This window comes from Andrographis paniculata, unplaced genomic scaffold (assembly GCF_009805555.1).
Source record: "Andrographis paniculata isolate CXL003 unplaced genomic scaffold, ASM980555v1 Contig38END, whole genome shotgun sequence".
Taxonomy (NCBI): Eukaryota; Viridiplantae; Streptophyta; class Magnoliopsida; order Lamiales; family Acanthaceae; genus Andrographis; species Andrographis paniculata.
Genome location: NW_026137571.1, coordinates 942,102 through 958,280, shown reverse-complemented (window position 1 = coordinate 958,280; position 16,179 = coordinate 942,102). Strand labels below are relative to the sequence as shown.

Sequence of the window (16,179 nt, the reverse complement as noted above, 5' to 3'; positions counted from 1 at the left end):
TCTATATTTGTTTTTGGTGTGAAGTTTAAAAAATAATACTCTCTCCATCCATTTACAAGGGTTACATTTACTTTTGGCTCGGTGTTTAAAAAATAATAGTATTTTAATTATAGTGAGTAGTTAAAAGTAGTGTAATGATATTTTTGCCCTTACTTTTTTGTGTAAAAGTAATGATGTGATGTAAAGTAAATGTATTTATGGAAAAAAGTAGGGTATTTAATGAAATGTAAACTTTATAATTGGGCGTCCAAAATAGAAATATGTAAACTTTGTAAGCGGACGGAGGGAGTAGTATTTTACTATAGTGAATAGTTAAAAATAATATAAATATAATTTTTTATAAAATTACCGTACTATTCATTTTGGCAATGTATTATTATTATTATTTGGGAAAAATTATGTTTTGTTCTAATATAACCAAAATTAATCAATTTTGGTTTCAATATAAAAATCTTATCAATCTTGGTCCAAATATAATCAAAATTTATCATTTTTTGTCATAATATAACCAAAACTCATCATTTTTGGTCTCAATATAAAATTTTTATCAATTTTAGTCATAATATAACCAAAACTCATTATTTTTTGTCCAAATATAATCAAAACTTTATTTTTTTGGTCTCACCGTCTACAAACCGCCGAAAAATGCTACAAGATTGTGCAATTTCTTCAAATATAAATATAAGGTTTGATTTCTTTTCACGTCAGTATTTTCCGTCGATTTGTTGACGGTGAGGAACCAAAAAAGATAAGGTTTGATTATATTGGGACAAAAAAGATAAGGTTTGATTATATTGGAAAAAAAAATGATGAGTTTGGTTATATTGAGACTAAAATTGATAAAAATTTTATATTATGACAAAAATAATGAGTTTTGATTATATTTTAACCAAAATTGATAAAATTTTTATATTGAGACCAAAATTAATAAATTTTAATTATATTTGGACAAAAAATAATTTTTCCCTTATTATTATCATTTTCTTTATTTTCATAAATACTCTCAATTTCCACTTTAATTTTTTTATTTTCTCAATAAAATAACCAACTTTAAAAAAAATCCGTATAGACCTCGATAAAAGTAATTTTACCAATCAAAAGAGAGTATTATTTTTATTATTTTCAAAACTTTAAGGGTGTGTTTGTTTGGGAGATTGGATCTTCAATTCACTGTTCATCTCATTTTTTTTCCCCAAAAAATATCAAATCAAACACCTATTTTTTATTTTCTATAGTATACTAAAAATCAATTTTACATTCAAAATATCACATTAACACATATTTATATCACATCATACAAGTATTAAAATTCAAAATTTTTACTATTCAAATCCCAACTCAAAATCCAAACCCCCAAACAAACACACCTTAAATATATATATATATATCTCTATAAACGGGGCATAATTTATTATGAATATATGTTGCAATGAAACTGACAACGTTTGTATTTGTCAATATATCGATAGGTTAAGCTTCGAATATCATTTAATTATGAATTTGAAATATCATTTAATTGATTTGTTGACTTTTGGCTGCCTTTCATTTACAACCGATTTCGACGTAATTAAATCAACTCACTATCGCTCACTATTTAATTTCAAACAGTCCATCCCATGTAAGAATTATTATAATATAATATACTCCATATGTCCCATAAATACAGTCTTAATTGGGTTGAACACGACATTTAAAGAATAATGATATTACATTGGTAGTTGGTAAAAAGTATAGGTAGAAAACTTTTTTGCCCTTTTGAGTATATAAGTGTAAAAAATAGTGACAATTATGTAATAAAAATAAAAAAAGTAGGGTAGTTTTACGGTGATATAGTTATTTATAGAAATAAAACTATTATTTTGGGACGAAAAAAAAATAATAAACAAAACTATTATATTGGGACGGAAAAAATATATTATTATATTGATCTAAAAAAAAATATTGATACTTTTAAATAAAACAAATAAAAATAAAATAAAAAATTTTGAATTCAAAATTGACCTTTTTTTTACGGTAAAGTAAGTCAAACGGAAAAAGAGATAAATAATTAGTCAACCCTCAATAAATGTATGGTTTACTTTAACGGCTCTTAGCGGCAGTTATTCTTTCATTCATTATGTTGGAATTGACCTATTTATATAAAAAATAATAATAATAAATAATATTTCGTCTGTTTGAATACAATAGTATTATTTATTATTTTTATTTATTTAAAAAATATATAATTTTATTTTCATATATAATTATATCACTATAAAATTATCTTATATTTTTATTATTATTATACATACACTAGTAAGGGCAAAAAAAATAAAATCTTTAACCTATATTTTTTTTTCGACTATTAATATAAATATTAATATTTCTTAAATTTTGTATCTAATACAATCAAAATTATAGTTTTAAAGAAAATATAATTTAATTATTTACTGTTTTTTTTTAATAAAAATAAAAATAAAAATTGGAAGCATAATAATTTAATTAAAATATTAATTATATTGGACGTGGGTGCAAGTAATAACTTAAGATTCGAAATGAAATGATAAAATTGGATTTGGTGAATCTCTTACCAACTCTTATCCACTAATTAAACCTATTCATGTGTGCATAATTTGGGATTTGTTTTTAAGGTTTTAATTTGAAAATATTTGAAATAAAATTGTGATACAGAGATGTTTGATATTATATTTTTAAGTTATATATTAAATAAAAAATATACTCCCTCCATTCCACAATTATAGTTTGGGTTGGGTTTGACACGGGATTTAAGGAATATTAATATTATATTGGTAGTGGGTAAAAAGTACGGATAAAAATTTTTTTTGTCCTTGTGGGTGTATTAATGTAAAAAGTAATGGCAATTGTATAATAATAATGAAAAAGTAAATGTAGTTTTATAGTTATACGATTATTTATGGAAATTGGACTATTGTTTTAGGACAGACAAAAATGGTAAATAGGACTATTGTATTTGGACGGAGGGAGTATATAATTTGATGATTGTGGGGAAAATTATTTATTAATAGTGCGAGATCAAGTCTAATAGTCCCTCCGTTCCATAACAAAGTATATATTTTTCATTTTAATCCGTTCCATAACAAAGTATCCATTTCATTTTTTAGTAACTGTACTATCTACCTAACATTACAAATACGCTTACAACTTACAATATATTACACAAATATCATTACATTTATATCACACATACTAATAATGTTATTTTAGTCATTTCTACTTTATTCTTACTACATCCAAATATAATACTCCCTCCGTCCCATAACAAAGTATTCATTTTTCCATTTTAGCTCGTCTCATAACAAAGTATTCATTTCAGTTTTTAGTAACTGTACTATCTACCTAACATTACAAATACCCTTACAACTTACAATATATTACACAAATGTCATTACTTTTATATCACACATACTAATAAGGTTATTTTAGTCATTTCTACTTTATTCCTATTATATCCCATTACTTCTAAAACTACGTGTAAAAAGCAAATGGATACTTCTTTATGGGACGGAGGGAGTACTAATATTTCTAAAATTATGTGAAAAAAATAAATAAATATTTAATTATGAGACGTTGGGAGTATATAAAAACTTATTGACTAAAATATTATTAAAAGTACTGTTGTGAATAAATTGTAATATAGGATAATTTTAAGTGAAATATAAAAGTGTTTGGTTATTTGTATAAGAAAAAGATTTATCAAATTAAAAAATTATTATATTTTCTTGCTAACAACTTAAAACTATAAAGATAAGATTGTACGGAGAATATTAATATGCAAGAGTAGGTTACTTATACATTAATTATTTGTATTTAAATTTTGTACAAGTATAAAATGTAGTATATAATTAAACTTATTAATCATATTTCTTCTGTGTCACGTTCAATTAAATTTTACACCCACATCAAAAGATTTCTTAAAATCTCTATATTTTCTACACTATTAAATATTTCATATATTTAAAAAAGAAATTTATTCTTTTTTTCATTATATATTGTTTGTACTGTGTGTAATTTTAATTAAGACACGGTTGATTTACATTTAGAATTACAAATATTTGTTGTGTATTTTTTATTTTTATTATATTGTGTGTGATTTTAATTAAGTCATCTTATAAATTTTTAATTATTTTATTTTTATTTTTTTAAAAAAATTATATGTGTTGGAGTTTATGATATGTGTCATAGCCAACAAATCCAACACAGCCCAATACATATAGCCCAATCTTACCTCTTGTTAATCCATAATTTGATAAATAAATTATATATTGAGGTTTGTTTATTTTGAATTTGATCAATCATTTGTTTTAACATATTTCTGTCAATTAATTGCGATTATAATTCATATTTTAGATAAAAATCTATTTATTTATAATCCAATTTTGATTGGTACAACTTTCGTGGTGGAGCCAAAGTCGTTTGTCGAGAGGACTAAATGTATAACTGAGGCCGAAAAATCAAATATTTTTATTATGTGTATTCTACCGGTATAAAAATATTAAATTATTAAATAAATAGAATTTGAAGAAACAAACGATTTATATAATCAACAATATTGTCGATGTGAAATAATGCACGGTCTATGTCAATTTTTTGAGTTAAAAAATTAGAAAAATGCTTGAATTAATTTTGTATATTAAAAGAAAATTATTAAAAATGAGAAATTACGAGGATCAAGGCATATGATCATACCTTGAGTTGAACGATTGAAGGAGACGATCAGAGAGAAAGAGTCATTGAAATATCACCGTCATCATAATTTTATCATTTTTGTTGAATTTAGATTCTGAATTCGAATTTATGAGATGTGGTTTTGATTTGAATTGAATTTTGTTAATAAATTGAAATTTGTGCAATATGATTGTTTTTATTTAATCTTCTATGATAGGCGAAATTTAGATTGTTTTACCAATTATGCACTAATCGAACGTTACATCAGTAATTGTGTACTTGTTTGATGAAGTGATACATTAGTTGACAAATTTGACCTAAAAATTGTATGATCAAATATTTCAATCTTTTTGTAGTCGAGTGAATATTCTAATTGGGTTTTACTCGTTCTACTTTTTATTGAAAAAATTATTCTATGATCATACCTAGTTTATTTTTTCGATTAGAGATGTGATTAATCAATCGTATAATTTCTGCCAACAAAGTAAAGAAAAATTGAATGTTATGATCGTATCTAACAAAGTTATTTTAAGTTGATGATCGAATCTTAAATCAAACTTCTTATTCATATTTTGGGCTAGATGTTTAATCCACATTTGAATTCTAAACTTAATTTCCTATCGATTTATTGAATTCATAGGTTTAATATCTCATCTCAATACCTAAATTTGTGACAATTAAGAATGAAATTATATGTGAATTAACTCCGACAATACTTTCTACACAATATTTATCAATATTAAGAGAATTTTATTGGAAGCTCCAAAAGTAGCCCGATTTTTTCTTCAAATTTCTTTAATATTACTCATTTCCGTCCACAAATTAACATCCTACTTTCCTATTTGGAATGTCCAACAATTATTTTCTTCTTTCTATTTTTATACACAAAATTTACTCTTTTACTCTCTTATTTTATTTACTATTTCATTTTCTATACACAAGATTAAAGGCAAATTTGTCATTTTATAACAAAACCCTAATTGTCTAAAAATACGTGTAAATATCAAATAGGATATTAGAAAATGGACGGAGGGAGTATAATATAACTTTGTTCTCTTTATATTTTTTTTTCTCAAATATTTTTTCAAAAAAGTAAATACACTACACACATTTATTATTTTTATATTTTTACATAATTTTTTATACCTCATATGAAAAAAAATTCATTTTCAACAATCTCACAAAACAAACACACCTGTTATTTCTCATAATTTTTTTTTTTTTTTTTTTATCACTATTCTATATAAAACTTGAACTATTTCAGCAGAAATATATATATATATATATACTATAAATACAAAAAAAAAAAAATTAAAAAAATACACACACATTAAAAATAGACCTCATTTGTTCAATATTATAATAATAATAATAATAATAATAATAATAATAAGTGCCTACTACACTAGAGTTTGTTTTATATTTTGAGTAGAGTCAGTATGGTATTATACTATTATTGTTTGCTTCTGTTTGTTTGAATTAGTGTATTGATCCAGAGCAGTTACAAAAATTAATTATATTTATTATTATTTTTTATCCAAAAAAAATAGTCAATTATATTTGGAGTTGTTACGATTGGGATTTAAATTTTTTGGATTTCAATATTTAATTATTGAAATTTGTAATAGTATGTTAAAAAATTATAAAAAGTGTTATTAAAAATATTTAGGTTATTTTTTTTTAAAAAAAAATATTTTATAAAAAAAAGTATAAAATTTTCAAATATATATTAAGGGAAATAACAGTCGACTGTAATGCCTTGTATATATATACATAAAATTAATTAAAAAATTAAAATGCATATGTTTTGAATTTATTTACTAAGAAGATAATAAAGTGTGTTTGAACTTAAGTTTTGATTTAAATAATAATTGTACTAGATAATATATTTATAAAAGAACAATGATTGCATGCTAACATTTTTTTATTTTTCTTTCTAATTTTCAAGAAAATGTAAATTTAAAGAATTGTTCACAAATTTGCATATTTGGAACTAAATAGTGTTTCTTTGAAAATTTAAGGCTTGTTTACATATGGTTCAAATAATGTTTGAGGCATTTAAACTGCGAGTATTATTACAAATTCACATATAACAGACGAGGAAGTAACAAAAATATTACAATATATTATTAGAGAAATGTAATTTTAGGATGAAGCGGTCATTCAGCAAATTTCGTAAATCATATACTCCCTCCGTCTTGTTGGAAGGGTGACATTTGTTTTTTGCACGTAGATTTTTTAATATTAATATTATATTGGATTATAGTAAAAAAACAAAAATACCCCTATTAGTATGGTGTAATATAAAAGTAATGACATTTGTGTAATATAATGTAAGTTGAAAGGGTATTTATTATGTTAAGTAGGTAGTACAATTACTAAATTAGGAAATAGTAACCTTGTTTTGGAACGGACGAAAATAAAAAATAATAATCTTTCAATGGGACGGAGTGAGTATAATTTTTTACTATTTTAGACTATGAACGCTTCAAAATGAATGACCGAATTAGCGTGATATAATATTGTTGGCTACAAATTTATTGGTTCAAACATTGTTTAACAATTTCTTAGTCGAATTTGTCAATCGACACTTACCTTATATGGCTTTTTCCGAAAAATATGAATTACATATTATTGCGTTGGACCCGAAAATTTATCCAGAATGGCTATGTATATATGACAAAAATTTGAACACAAATAAGAGTGACAAAAACTTGCATGTACAACCAAAAATCCATTTGATGTCTAGCTAGTTTCTTACACTATCTATACACACAAAGATTGTACTACATATCAAAAATCATTTCCAACTTCCGGTAAGAATCGAACCCCGCCGCCGTGGCCGGGCTTATGCCGAAGATCGCCATATCCTTCCTTCGAAAGAAATAATGACAATCGAGACATCGTCGTGGTACCTACGCCGATCCCCTTGTGGAATCGCTAGAAGCTCGTGAAAATCAAGTCCTATCGAATTAACAGAAACACTATGTTGTAAGAAAATCGATGAGCGCAAAACATATGATGTATTATATGTATACTTCATCTGTTATCCAATTGTATGCTCATTTGACCGAACTTCAAATTTTAATAAAAATAGAAAGTTTTATTTTTTAGGGTAAAGAAAAAAGTAGAAAAAATAGTACTCTCTCCGTCCGACTCTAAAAGTCACATTTATATTTTGCGTCATTGTACATAACATTAAAAATATTTTTATATTTGTATAATTTTTTGTACAAATTTCATTCCATTAGTATTATAAGACACTAATAGAGGTATTTTTGTAATTTTTTCTTACATTGTACTACGTTTTTATATAATAATTAATATTCAAATATCAACACGCAAAAGGTAAATAAGACGCTTAGAGCTGGACAGAAGTAGTATATTTATTCTAAAAAAGGAAACGAGAATAAATTTAGATGATAATCAAAAAAAAAAATAAATAAATAAATTTGAATGACGAAAAAAATTAATATAAACTTCGATTTAATAAGATATCGATTTATCAAAATTACCCGCTCTCCGAGCGGCTCGGAATAGCACTTCCTCGACGAGATGTTGTGCCGGGTCGCCCTCAGGGAATGTCGACACGAACATCTCGACTTCGGACACGGCCTCCTCGTTCGTGAAGTATTGGTAGAGCCCGTCCGAGGATAAGATCAAGAACTTGTCCTTACGTCGCAACCGATGATGGCAAAGAGACGGTGAACACACAATGTATGGTGATGTCCCGACGTAGTCGATTCGGAACATCTCTAGAAGTGCATTGTTCCATTTAGGCTGCAAAAAGAAAACATGCCAAAGTTACAAAATCGAACCATCTATCATCGTTTTTACTATTCGAACACTGTCCTATAAAAGTCATTTTAGCATTGAAGACAAGTTCAGTACTATGTCGCAAAAAATATTGTAATAGAAGTGATCGTACGTGCTTGAGAAAGCCGGCGCCGAATGCGCGAGTGACCTTAAGGGAGCCTTTCACGCGGCCATTGATGACGGCAAAGGCGTCGTCTTGATGCGCGTTTCGGATCCTTCTCACTTCCTAAGTTGTCGAGACGAGACAAAGATTTCGATATGTTATTACAAGATATGATTAAGATCAAGAAAACAAAACTAAGGATGTAAAAAGTGTCTTCCTCCTCACCTCCTTAACACAAGTACTATGTTCCATTGTAAGTTGCCAAGAACACAATCCATCCATGTTTTCGTCGTACTCGTAACCGTCTTGAATTTTTTCTTCCGGCGGACAATCCTCGCCGTGGTGCGCTAAAACTCCCCTGCTGTCGCCGACGTTCATTAGATAAAGATCATCGCCTTTCATTACCATCACGAGGACGCACGACCCCATTAGGGCGAGCTCGGGATTCTCTAACAACATCGAATTCGATGTCTCCAAGAACAGGGCTTCGGTTTTTTTTAAAGCTTCGGACAGAGCTTTCAACACTCGGACATGGTTGATCCTCGAATTATTTCCGGCCACACCGTCGGGGCCTAAATTGTCGAGCTTCTCTCGTAATCTCCGATCAAGATCGATCCTTTCCGCGGAATCCAAGCTTTTCGAGGAATCCGGCGGCGGCGGCGGCATTCGGACAATGTCGGATTCCGACCAGAGCAGCCCCTTAAGCTCGCGGCGGACGTTGGGGTAGAGATTGGTGAGGAGATAATCGGTTGCATCTGGACCGTTGAATCCGTCGTAGATTCCGACGAACACCCAACCGGCGCCGGCGCCGGCGTCGTCGTCGGAGACGGCGACATGGACGCGATCCTCGCCGGCTTTTCCTTGGGCCCACTGCACGCTGGGGCTACCGAACGATTCCTCGTTCGAAACGTCGTCGTTTTCGTCGACGAGGCTGACGTCACTGCTGGCGCCGCTGCTGGTGGTTCCGGTCGCCGGAGTGGAGCTCCGGCGGCGCTCTTCGATGGCGTTTAGGTGCTTCGAGAAAGTCCAAAACGACTTGTGGATTGCCCGTTTCACGTTTTTGACGAAAGCCCGTTTCTTTGATTGGGGTCTGTAGAGATCCAACGGTCCAGATTGAAAGCTACGCTCGATCGGGCCGGACAAGAACCCGCGCTCGATCGGGCCGGATCCGGCGGCGGCGGCGGCGGCAGGGTTTTGGAGGATCGGGCCTGATTTGACGGCGGCGTCGATTGAATTCCGGGGGATGGGCTGGAGGGGGATGGAGGAGAAGAAATTGGTACTCTCGAAGGACGCCGCCTTGTCGGCGGCGCCGGAGAAGGGGTCGGCGGTGGAGAGAGGGGTGGAGGCGTTGGCGGAGATGGCGGCGCCGGAAATTGTACGGTACGCCGTCGTTTTGGGGGGGGCGGATGGGGGCTTGTAAGGGGAGGTGTTTTCCGGTGGGATGTAGCAGAAGGAGTGTCCGAAGCCTTCGTCCGGTAGGTACTCCGCGGCGGCAACGTCGTTCCTCCGCCGTGAGATGTCGCCGGCGGCAAAGCACCGGCTTAGCCTCCCAATTTTATTCCCCATTTTTTCAAACTATATATATATATATTTTTTTTGCATCTATTTTTTTTTTGCTCTTTCTTTTGTAAGTGATGAGAGGAAGATAGAGATGAGAGTATAAACAGTGGTTGAATTTTAGAGAGAGAGAGAGATAGAGAGAGAGAGAGAGAGAGAGAGAGTTGACTTTGGAGGGTGGTTTAATATTCGATGCTTTTTTGGTTTTGAAGTTGGAGAGAGCATTGACTATGAATATTATATACATACATTTTGTGTATGTAATTTAGATGTAATAGAGAATAATTGTGTAATTCCAGGAAGTCCCGGGATCTCAAGCGCCAGATCGGTTTTTCATCGTTGATGTAAAAAACGAACGGTGTGGATTTAATCTGGTGTTCAGCTTCCGAACTAATTGAAATATTTTTAATTTAATATTAATATTGTTAAAAAGACTTGAATTTGATTGGCTGAGGAAGTCAAAATGCTCCACTAGCAATTTGCACCCCAACCACAAAAGTGGAATGCTGATTCAGATGCCCATTTTAGTTTTAATTTTAATTTTTAATATATACATATATATATATATATATATTGCCCACATTCATTTTAATTTTTATTTACAAGGCACAAATATTTTACATTGTTATATTTAATTTAATAGTATACTGATATTTCATATTATTCAATAATAAATTTTTAACTAAATTCAGAAAAAATTCATTTCAAGAAAAGTTTTAGGATGTTTTTTATTTTTTGGTATTTGGTTTCGTATTTTATACACTCTCCGTTGTTTAAATCTATATTCACTCTTCTTTTTGTATTGTCATAAAAAAATATTCTTATTTTTAAGTAAATAAAATTATTCAATTTTTGAACTGTTTTTTACTCCATCCGTTTCAAACACCCTGCAACATTTCCTTTTTGGTACGTCCCAAACACCCTCCAATATTACTAAAATAGAAAATAATTAATTATATTTAATATCTACTCCACACTTTATCCCCTCACATCATCTAAATAAAAAAATAAAATATATATATTTCTCTTCATCATATCACCTAATTTCTAAATTACCCTACTTAATACTATCCACCTAAAAACTCGTGTCAAAAGCAAATATTGCACCTTATTTGGGATGGAGGGAGTACTATAAAAGAAAAAATTAACAATTATTACTCACTTTTATTAAAACTCGTGTCCGGTTAAATGAGCACACATTTGCACGACATAGAGAGTATTTTACAATGGTGATTAGATATTTGCAAAAGCAAGGACTTCATCCATTTTACATATAATCTCACCATTTTTATTTTCATCCGTTTCACATATTATGTTATATTTTAAATTTATTAGACTAATTAATTATTTTAACCTTAATTTTATAATTTTTTGTATTATATTATAATTAATTTTACTAGTACATCATTAATTATTTGGTTTTTATATTTTGATTTAAAAATTTCTTCTGTTCCCATAAGAAGATATTATTTTATAATTTAATAATTGTATTGTATATCTAACATAATTATATTACACAAATTAATATGGGTATTTTTGTCTTTTTTTTACTATAAATTGATCCTATAATACTAATATTTAAAAATTTACGTGCAAAAAATAAATAAAAAATATATATACTTTTATTAAGTTAGTGTGAACTCAATAATAAAAATTTTGTTTTAAAATAAAATAAACATAGTAGTGTTAATATATCTACATAGGAATAGTCTTATTGCACTTTTTAAATTTCATTTGAAATTGGAATGTAATAATAATAATTTGATAATGAATACAAATATGCCTTGATTATAATTTTGCATCTATTCCCTGTCACAATTTTCAAACTTTCCAAACCCAATCGTTATAATTTATTAATTTATTTATATATATATATATATATATATTTCTAAAGTAAGAACAAAACTAATCCTAATAACAATCAATCATCTTGCTTCATTCCTTTTGCTTCCCAAAAAAACAAAAAAAAAATTCAACACTAATTTTTTTCCCTATCAAGAACACATATACTATCTCTTAATTTTAAGTTTCTAACAAAAAAAAAAAAAAAAAAAAAACAAAAACCCACATATAGCTTTGTTTATAAAAACCCGTATTCCCTCCGTCTCACGAAATATGGACCTTTTTGTCAGGGACACGGTATTTTAGATTTTAGATAGTGTAGGGTTATTAAGTTATTAATAATAAGTTATGATAATATTTTATTATTTTTTATATGTATAGTATTGTTGGTATTTTAAATATTTTTAAAATTATATCTCAATAAAATATATGTATATGAATATTATTTTGTAGACAATAAAATTTTATATAATACAAATGAATAAAAAAAATATATTTATTTATTTATTATTACCATAAATTAGTTTTATAAAAAATTAGGAGTTTTAAAGGTAGATAAAAATATTTGTTAATTGAGGAGAGAGATAGAAATAAAGGAGTTTTGAGTGGTCTTACTTATAAAATGTTAGAAGTTTAAGTAAATTAATTTATATTTGTTAAATATATTTAAGATCGATAAACTTACCAAAATGGAAATGGATCATTTTTTGTGGGACGTATTAAAAAAGAAATAGTCATCTGTGGCGGAAGGGAATATATAATTGAATGGATTATTTTATATAATATAAATATATAATTTTAATGTTATAGTTTGAATAAAAGTAATACTTTTACATAATATTTTAAATAAAAATAGATATTTAATATGATAATTTAGATTACGAAAAGAATAATATGAAACTTATCCGTTTGTATCCTAAATAAATTTTTTTACTATTTAGCCCATTTGTACTTTTTTCAAAATAATAGATTTTTTTTTTTATAATAAACTATTATATCAAAATATGTTTGAAAACAAATTCAAATAAATAACTGATTTTTTATTTTTTATTTTTTTAAAAAACCCTACATACTATTTTAGCATTTTATACATACTATTATATATATATACTCTCTTTGTCCGAACCGATTATATCAATTTTATTAGACATGAAAATTAAGAAATAATTATTTTTGAACGTAAGTATGAAATAAGTAAAAAAAATAAAGTAGAATATAATAATAAATTTATTAAAAATGGTTATAAATTAGTTATCAGTCATTCAAGTATATGTAATAAAGTGTACCCTTAAATGTAGAGAAATATGATTCAAAAGGCTGTGTAGAGTTGTGGACTTTTATTTGAACAGTGGTTTCTACCGTTTTGTGAAATAAGATTATTTTTATTAAAAAATAAAAAAAATAAATAAAATTAAACTTTAAGTCGGCACATTACAATAGTCTTGTTTACCATTTTTATCCGTTTTAAAACAATAGTTTCATTTTAATAAATAATCATATCACCGTAAAATTATCAATACTCTTTTATTATTGTTACATAATTGCCACTACTTTCTACACTAATATACTAACAAAGGCAAATAAGTCATTTATCTTTACTTTTTATCAACTACCAATATAATATTTCTTAAATCTCATGCTCAATACAATAAGACTATGCTTCTGGAACGAAATGAGTATTATAATCTGTATTTATTTTTTATTTATTTTTAAACCTTATATTTTAAAATTAATTTCACATTAAAATAAAATAAAATTCAAATTCAAACATTAACGAGCAGGCCCATATTGTTTTTCCACAGGTGTTATGTTATGGTTTGAATTTTATGATATTTGACTTTTGGAGTAAATAATTATTTTGGGCAGAAATTTCATAGTCAAACTGAGTGTTCTTTTGGTTTGAACTAGTTTTTATTTTTAATTGAAATATATTTTGAAAAAAAAAAATTATAGAAAAATAATCAAATTTTTACAAAAATTAAAGTAAACTTCAAAAAATATACCCATAAATACTGATATTTATCTAATTATTTTCCATCACTATCTTAAACTTAAAACTAATGTAACAAATATATATATATATATATATTCGATTCATAACTCCTTTATTGATATGGGAATATCATGATAATATTCTTCTACTTTTAATTAAAAATCAATTAATTAATTAATATAATATATATATATATATAATTATGTATAGTTGATCGCACTACCCATTAAAATAAAAATTATTATATTAGGTTTAATTAATTAATTAAATGGGTTGACCTGAACTGCCAATTAGTACTACAACACCTCAATATTAATAATACTCCCTCCGTCCTAGATAAGACGGGAGTATTATCGTAAATACAAGAATTTAAGTAAAATATAATTAGTAAATAATTAAAAAGTGTATTAGTAAAAATAATTATAAATTAAGATAACTAAATAATTTAACTAAAGTTAAAAAAAATTATATTTTATATTTTAAAATATGATTAAAGTGTATAATCAATTTTCTAAAAAAGAAAACGACAAATTATGTGGGACGGACGAAAATAGAAAATAGGAACAAATTATGTGGAACAGAGGGAATATTAATTTTACTTTTGGGATGATCTCTATGGTATAATTTTGATATTATTAATTGTGTTTAGAAAAATATAAAATAAAAAAATACATATATATATTTAAAAATATATTTTTTAAAATAAAAATAAAACCAAAATTAATACGGAAAAAGCATAATTCTACAATATAATAATCGGATAGTATCTTTTGAGCTATGCATTCTTTCATTCTATTTTTAACCAATCAAGTTTTGTTATGTATAATTTATAAATTATTTTATACTTCGTCATTTCTAATTAAAATATTATTTTTATTTTTTTCACTCCAAAGTATTTTTTTATTTTTTTAAAAAAGAAACTATAATATTTTTTTAAAAAAATAAATATATATTAATATTAAAATATCATTAACTTTGTACAATAACTTTAGTACATAAAATCAAATGTCAAAAATTTTTATATACTTTTAATGATCAATAAAATATTATTATTTTTTAATATATTATAAAATTTTAAAATACCCAATTGAATTGAGACAAAAGGAGTATATTATTTAGACAAAATAACAAAAATAATCTGCAATTTACTGATAATACATCAAATTTTATTTTACCTATATGTAGTTCAAATAATATTGCAAATGAATATTTGGACTATTTTGCCTATTATTTATTAATAACATTTTTTTAAATAAAATATATTCCCTCCGTCCATTTACAATGTTTACATATTTCCATTTTGGGACGTCCAATTACAAAGTTAACATTTAATTAAATACTTTTTTTTTTTTCAACAAATACCCTTACTTTACATCACATCGTTACCTTTACACAAAAAGTAAGGGCAAAAATATCATTACACTACTTTTAACTACTCATTATAATTAAAATACTATTATTTCTTAAACACTGCGCAAAAAGTAAATGTAAACTTTCAAAGCGGACAGAGGGAGTATTACATTATCAATTTTTTAGTATTATTTTTAAAACTCTATAGTTTGTATAGTTTCACTTCCAAACTAAATTTTTTACTATCTAATTTGCATAATTTTTAATAAATATATATATATTTTTTTCTTTTATAAAACATTACATAAAAATATTTAATTGAACCAAAGCTTAACTCAAATACGAATCAAATAAAACATATGTAAATAATACAAAGTAAAGAAGGAAATAAGAAAATCAAGATTTAGGTTTTTATATTTATATAGTAAAATGTATAAATTATTCAACAAGCCCGTCTAGCTCAGTCGGTAGAGCGCAAGGCTCTTAACCTTGTGGTCGTGGGTTCGAGCCCCACGGTGGGCGTTTAATCTTTTTTAATTATTTTCTATTTATTTTCCGTTTCTATGTTGATCTTTTATTATTTTGGTCTTTATTTTATTTTACTTTTTTAAAAAAACGTAATAATAGATAAATATATTTACAAAATATGTTACTATTTTAAAAATAATAATAAATCTCCAAACGTTCACGGCGGAAAAGAAATGCGTTTGGGGTTTGTGTGGTTTTCAATTCCAATCCATTTATTATTATTATTATTATTAAAATATTTTTAATACAAATATTTTTTAATAAAATATTAAATTAAAATATCATTTAAAAATTTCAAATTAAA

At 26.8% G+C, this 16,179-nt stretch overlaps 1 protein-coding gene and 1 non-coding gene across 2 annotated transcripts; one reads left to right on the top strand and one right to left on the bottom strand.

Annotated features, from left to right (window-relative positions):
• Window positions 1–7,338: 7,338 nt before the first annotated feature.
• On the bottom strand, window positions 7,339–10,321 carry LOC127250786 (probable protein phosphatase 2C 4). The gene is made up of 4 exons (XM_051274206.1): window positions 8,831–10,321; window positions 8,615–8,728; window positions 8,202–8,466; window positions 7,339–7,650 (listed from the first exon to the last, which is right to left on the bottom strand). Exons 1-4 carry the CDS (start codon window positions 10,169–10,171, stop codon window positions 7,535–7,537), a joined length of 1,836 nt encoding a protein of 611 aa, XP_051130163.1. The 5' UTR covers window positions 10,172–10,321; the 3' UTR covers window positions 7,339–7,534.
• Window positions 10,322–15,796: 5,475 nt separating this feature from the next.
• Window positions 15,797–15,869, top strand: TRNAK-CUU (transfer RNA lysine (anticodon CUU)). Its single transcript has one exon. It is a non-coding gene; the product is annotated as a tRNA-Lys (tRNA).
• Window positions 15,870–16,179: the final 310 nt, after the last annotated feature.